Raw genomic sequence first — 6,756 nt, 5'->3', positions numbered from 1 at the left:
GAATGCAGCATTCAATAGCTAGTACAGTGAAACTGATTAGAATAGGTTATGAGTACCTGAAGGATTTCCGATTAACATTTTTATTGATTTTCATTATTTAAATTATAGCTAATGAGAGTCACCAATTTTGATACTTGAGTATGATTGGATAACTCAAAGTGTGACACACAAATATCTTCGGTGGGCGTTGCATTCCGTCCTTCCCAGTATATGTATATATGGTTTGTATTTGTACTGTATTGAGGAGGCCATTCGCTTTGAATGATGCACGTGGAATAATAATACAATAAAAAGTCGAATTAAAAGTATGTAGCACGGTCGTAATTATATATTTTTTAAATATTCAAATACAATGGGAAGTCGAACGAAATTCATATGGCGCGTTCGTAATCCTACTTGGAGTATATATATATCTTATAGTAAATGTGTTCTTCGATGTATTGAGTATATATATATATATATATATATATATTAGTAAATGTTCTTGGATGTATTATTTTATGATATCTCCGATTGCAGACACTTTGATACGTGAAACGTCGATATTGTATGTTTGTGTGGTGGTTGTATTGATTATAAAGAAAACATGGCAAAGTATTGTTTGAAAGATGCTGTATATATAGATAGTATGATTGTTCTTTTTGTGTTTTCATATGTCCTCGTGTATGTCGCTGTTTTTTGGTTGTGAATATCCATCATATTTGATATTTCTATATTTTATATATAGACCAAATGTCGGGGGACATACGAAGCCTCCATCAGCATGTCCGACAAGTGGAGCGGGAGCGCGACGGGTGTATGATTGAACTGAACGATTTGAAGCAAACGTATCGGACTCTCGTGGTCGAAATGGATGCGTTAGAAGGCACCCACCGGCAACTGAATAGCACGCGAACTGAGCTCGGCAACGCCAACGCTGCACTACGCCATCAGGTATATATATATATATATATATATATTGTACCCAAAATTTGGACATTTGTGCTGAATCGCCAAATCTATCGATCGATTTGTTTTGTATGATTTGACTGTTGTATGTAACGATATATCGGTCCAAGTATATCACACTAAATATTTAGGCACACACTACTTCAATGTTGAATAAGTCGAAAAGTGGATGATTTGATTGGCCACTTGATTCGTGTGGTGCGTTTTGATTGGTCGAATATCAATTGTCTACCACCAACGTTGGACCATTAAAGTGGTGGTTCTGTCCACAGTGTCGCATACATGCGGTGTCACACAAATAGTGTGGAAGAGAGAATATCCTTTATATCGAGCAGCTTTTTTGCCTTTCACAACACTCTTGAAACACTATACAGACTGTATATATATATATATATTTACCTCATATTGTTTGTGGTTTACAGACTGTATATATATATATATATATATATATCTGATTTGCTATTACCTCATATTGTATTGTTATCTTGTGGTTTACAGACTGTATATATATATATATATATATATATATATATATCTGATGTGCTATTGCCTCATATTGTACTATTATCTTGTGGTTTAAAGTTGCAAGAAGTGGTTCGCGAACGAGACGCTGCTGCCCAGCAAGTGACAGACCTCGACATGCAAGTGCAAGTCAACTTGACTCAAATCAAGCAACTCACACAGCAACTACAGCAACTCCAAGGTCCATATTATTACTGTACCCGTTTTATATCTTGGGTTTTACTAGTATATTTTATATTAGACAAACAACTGTCCACAGTGCGATCCCACGAGATGCTGTCTGGGGCGCTCAGTTCGCAGCATGCGGTGGCCACTGAACTGGCCCAAGACCGCGTCGAGTCTGCCGCGACCAACTCGTCGTTGAATCAACGGCTGGCGTCGCTCCAAGCGCAGTAAGGATATATATATTTGAATTTGTTTTACAAACATTTGAATGGCTCGATCTATATATATATATATATAATATATGGAGATTGTGGACTACATAGTCGTATGGTGTTGTGTTTGCCTGGATGCATGTACGAACCAACATATGACACGTCATATTCAAGCAAAGTAAGGATATATATATATATATATATTTGTCGTTTTTTCGACAAAAGTACGCATGGCTCGATATATATATATATATAGATATATATATTGTGGGCTACATAGTCGCATGGTGTTGTGATCTGGGTGATTGTGTATATATTGGTTGTGGTTCTTGATTGTGGGTGCTACTACTAGTATTTGTAGTACCTTTGCACCATCGCATACAAATCGGAACATTTTTTAGTATTATAAATACTAAGTCTTATTTCTTTGTTTATATATTATCATATATTTTACTGAATCATATCGTTACATGTGTACATTTTACACTTTCTCAACGACAAACTGTATTGTCGTTTTGATACAAATTTGGGGAGGGGGTGCAATCGAATCGCGCCGACCAAACCGATCCACAATCGATCTGATTGGTTGAATTCCATTTAGAAGGTTTTGATTGGTTAATAATTTTGAGCCCATCTGAAGTAGCCAATCAAATCGATTTAAATTCCAACGAGAAACCACGCCACAACACGAAATTTCACTCGAAAGCACAATACTGTACATATTGGTCTTTGTACGAAACGACATATCTAACTAAAAATCTGGCCAAAGCTGGTTTTGTTTCGTGAGTGACGTTCCGATGACGAGTGTATGTTTGTATTTAACATGTGTATGTACATCATCAGACTGCACAACAGCGTCCACGATCGGACAGAACTGACCAATCAAGTGGCACAATTGGGTCTGGACAAGCAGCGATTGGAGGCGCTGCTGGCGAGTGTTCGAAGTCAAGTGGCCACTTTGCAAATGCAGTCGACGCAGCACCAAGAGGATAAGGCGGCGCTCGTGCACGCGCTGAACCAGGGCGTGGCGTTCTCACCGGCAACGACGAGTCAACGCTTGAGTACTAGTAGCCGCGGTAGTAATACTAGTCGGAGGAACGCGGGTACTAGTCCTGCCACGAGCGCGGGTTCCCAGACGATGCAAGAAGCAGAAGAGCGATGCCGGAGCTTGGAAGCGCGGCTGAGTCGCCAGGATGCCACGATTCAAGTACAATGAAATTGGCGTTTTTTGGCTGGGAATTTAGTTATATATATATTATTTGTGGGTGAATTGTTAGCGTTGAATGGGTTTTTTGTATTGTTGTAGCAATTGGAGCAATCGCGCAGCAAGTTTCGTAAGTTTGCCGCCAAGTACGAAGTCGAACTGGAACAGGTATATATATATATAAAGGCTTTGGGTCGACAGATATATTTATCTATCGACAATGAAACTATTATTGTTCGATAGAGAGACCAAACGATTGAAGCATTACGGTCGTCGTCGAGGACTAGTAGTCCCCATCACCACGATGACGAATCCAAGACAGATGACAACGCAAGATGACACACATCGATCGATTTATCGTTAGATTCACGGAGCAATTAACTCATACTATAATAGTATTAAAAAAGTCGAAATTGGAATGCTCAATCGAATATGAGCAGCAGCAAGCACCACATAAATCGACAGACAATCGATCGACCAATCAAAACCCACATCACGAATCAAAGGACCAATCAAATCCTCTTTCAACCATACAACATTGAATTAGTGTATGACGTGTATTAGTGTGACACTTGACTATTTTGTCATATAATATTCAGTCCAAGCAATCGGTCGATCGATTGGGCGAAGCAGCACAAAAAACTCCAAATTTTGGCTCATAATAAGACAAACTGTTCTATTTAAGTTAGAACAGCACTCGAACGTACTGTACATGCTTGGCCTCATAGCAAAGAGCACTCTGAAACAATACTATCAACAACACTGTAAAATGCTGTACGCTGCATAGATGGGCTACAGTCACTGCACAACGTCGCCCAATCTTATCGATAAGATGGTCATAGCAGCGTAGCCTTCGCGAACATAAACGCGTAGATTAACGTTATAAAGTGGGCAACTGAGTTCTCTGTACTGTACTATGATATGTATGACTTGTGATGATGATGATGTATTACTGGTAGCTTATACAGGCAAGCTACGTTGGATGGGTAAGGGAGTGTGAAGAGATCACCCGGGGTGGAAGGGCGATGTCCATATGGAGGAAGTCATAATAGAGGGGGGGGAGTTGGTAAGGTAGGAGAGGCGTACTATGATATGACTTGTAAGGATCGTACGATACTCAGTGTTATGGCGAATGTGTATATTCAAAAGGATGGTGCATTACATTAGCGCTGGATGGTGTGCTTATGCCTGGCGAGCGGTTGTTTCCTGAACGTAGGCACCATGTTGCGCATCGCCAGTCGAATTCGAGGGGGTGACTATGGACAATCCATAGGCCAAGAGGCCACATAACACTGTCCAGGCCATCCACAAGACGGACCAAAACAGAATCGTTTGCACGTTTTCGATGCAAAACCCGTCGTCTTGCGATGGCGTCATATGATTCAGACACGTGGCAGCACCAGGATGATCCATAAACCACCCCACAAGCACGGGCGCCGGAATGTCTCCGCACAAGTGCACGACCACGGCAAACGTCTGCATGGCTCGACTTCGTCCCCCATTTTGGACACTCAGCAACACCACGACTGACGTGGCATTCAACGCCCCCGACGCACTCACGAGCCCCACCACGAGGGTCACAAGGGTCCAGCCTTGATTTTCCAACAAAGTCGTCATCCCAACCAAACTACCGACGCCAATCGCGACGTGAAGGAGCTGCTGGCGACACGCCACGCGAAGCTGACTCGCGTCGCACACGCATCGTCGGGATGCCCACGTTAGTAAGTATCCCCCCAACGGAGCAGCTACCAACGCCGTGACCGTGACAACACCCCCGTACACTGTCGCTGCCATTTGTTCAGTTGGCCAAATGCGGGCATAGAGCCACCACGTTGGCATGTACGTCGCCAGCGCTCGCAATGTGAAGAGGGTTGCGGCGGCACCCAGCGACGTGAAAATGTAGGTGGGGGACAGCAAGAGCGACACGGCTTCGTCAGCTTGTATCGTTGCTGCGGATTCCTGTGGGGCTGGTTTGGGCAACCGCCGATGGGTCCACTGCTGGGACAAGCAAGCTCCACACAACAACAACAGGACCGTGCTCATGGCAGCGGTGTACCCGTAGAACGCCCACTGCCAACCATACGCTGCCGTGACCACGTTGCCCACACCGTACCCCAGTCCAGTACCAATTGCCGCGCCAGCGAAATACAGTCGCATCCATCGCTGGCGATGGTGTTCAAGGGCCACACGTTCAATGATGGAAGGGGTCAACGCCTGCAACATGCCGTCGCCTATGCCACTGAGCACGCGACCCCCCAGGACCAGCTGAAAGCGGAATGAACTTTTGTTCGTGACGAAGTAGCCACACAACACCGCGCCGCCACACCAGGCCAGCAACCCCGTCAACAACACCCGCAACGGACTGCGACATGTGCGGGAGACATGGGCGCATACGAGGAACGAGAGGGCGTACGTCGCGATGAAGGTCGATTCCAGCACTCCGAACAGTTTCCACGACGATTGGGTGGTCGACGACGCAATCGAGTCGAGCAAAAACGCTTGTGCGGTTAACGGAGTGCTAGGTAGGAGACTCCGAAAGCCATACGCGAGGATGTTGGCTACAAACACGACCACAACCGCCACAGCGTCTTGTTGCATGTTGCTGGTCGGCTTGGACGAAAACACTCAATGAAAAAGATCGCTAGGCGTTTCGAAACAACTTTGAAACTGCCAGTCATATACTAACGTTACTAACGTTACGTAGTATTGTGAATTCGCTAAGCACTTCCAAAATGAGTGTGGTTTGTCTAATCAAGGTTGTTTGAATCACGCTGGAGTTCTGATTACAGTAGTTGACTTGTTTCTGGAATTCTTAAGGTGGCTGGCCTTACTTATGATTATTAACCAATCAGAGTGCATCATGGTTTCTTTACCATATAATTGGTCACAACGATCATTTTTATCGACTGCAAAAATGCAGAAGTACCAAGTTCCCAAGCGACTTCAAACAACTCGTGCCACCATCAGCTTAATGCTCATGTCAGCAGTTCATCGCACTTAGTGCTTATTGAAGTCGACATCGAATGACGAATGGTCGATGCGAATTTCTCGTTTCACTACTACTTCATGGTTTCGGTAGACTGGGGCCAACACCCAAGGTCCTTCCAAGTCAAAATGAGGAAGTGATGGGTAAAACTACCGTCAGTAAGATTCATATTATCGGGGCATAGTCACCAAAAGTTTGACCAAATCAAGTCGTTTGCCCGCGACGTTTCGGGGTTTCGGGATCAACGAGTAAATTGCTGTAAACGACCTATTTACAGTAACGTTACCAGTAGTTGACAAGCTTGGCCCATGTGATTACTTGGTTTATGCCAAGATGCAAAACTAGTAAGACGACCAAAGTCGGGGGCATGTGCGACGGCACCCGAGCCCAGCACTTCCACCGGAGCGCCCACTACGCTAAGAACAACCACTACCTATGCTGCGACAAGAACGAGGACCAAGTCGTACTGCATGACCATCGCCCAGGCTCAAGCGTGCGGATAGAAGCAAGGGATCACATTCTAGTACTGTAGCTCTCAATCCAAAAGCTGCGGCCTACAGCTAGCAATGTACTGGAGTAGCAAAGAGAAATCGAACGATCCTATTGGCCAGTTATTTTCACTTTTCTATCATATACTTGGACAGAAAATTGGTAAGGAAGTCTGCCTTATGAATTCATCAATAATATGCGTTTAAAGGAATTTAAATTATTCCATACAA

The 6,756-nt window shown here is 44.0% G+C and overlaps 2 protein-coding genes across 2 annotated transcripts in view; one reads left to right on the top strand and one right to left on the bottom strand.

The window, feature by feature from the left end:
• Positions 1 to 3,463, top strand: part of H257_19119 (hypothetical protein) — a gene marked incomplete at its 5' end in the record, with an annotated part of 4,173 nt that extends 710 nt beyond the window's left edge. Inside the window, 5 exons of the mRNA XM_009848266.1 lie at positions 763 to 933; positions 1,531 to 1,651; positions 1,712 to 1,862; positions 2,691 to 3,219; positions 3,295 to 3,463. Coding sequence (XP_009846568.1) covers positions 763 to 933; positions 1,531 to 1,651; positions 1,712 to 1,862; positions 2,691 to 3,063 — 816 coding nt within the window. The 3' untranslated portion in view covers positions 3,064 to 3,219; positions 3,295 to 3,463. The remainder of the gene's footprint in view (positions 1 to 762; positions 934 to 1,530; positions 1,652 to 1,711; positions 1,863 to 2,690; positions 3,220 to 3,294) is intronic.
• A 743-nt stretch (positions 3,464 to 4,206) lies between these two features.
• H257_19118 (hypothetical protein) lies at positions 4,207 to 5,662 on the bottom strand. The gene has a single exon (XM_009848265.1). It carries the CDS (start codon positions 5,647 to 5,649, stop codon positions 4,234 to 4,236), a length of 1,416 nt encoding a protein of 471 aa, XP_009846567.1. The 5' UTR covers positions 5,650 to 5,662; the 3' UTR covers positions 4,207 to 4,233.
• Positions 5,663 to 6,756: the final 1,094 nt, after the last annotated feature.

The sequence above is a fragment of the Aphanomyces astaci genome (genome assembly GCF_000520075.1).
Source record: "Aphanomyces astaci strain APO3 unplaced genomic scaffold supercont1.359, whole genome shotgun sequence".
Lineage (NCBI taxonomy): Eukaryota > Oomycota > Saprolegniomycetes > Saprolegniales > Verrucalvaceae > Aphanomyces > Aphanomyces astaci.
Note: the sequence above shows the minus strand (reverse complement) of the source record. Positions and strands in the feature narration are given on the sequence as shown.

Bases quoted from the DNA above. Each gene is read 5' to 3' on its own strand.
- H257_19118 (XM_009848265.1), bottom strand. From the start codon at position 5,649: ATGCAACAAGACGCTGTGGCGGTTGTGGTCGTGTTTGTAGCCAACATC.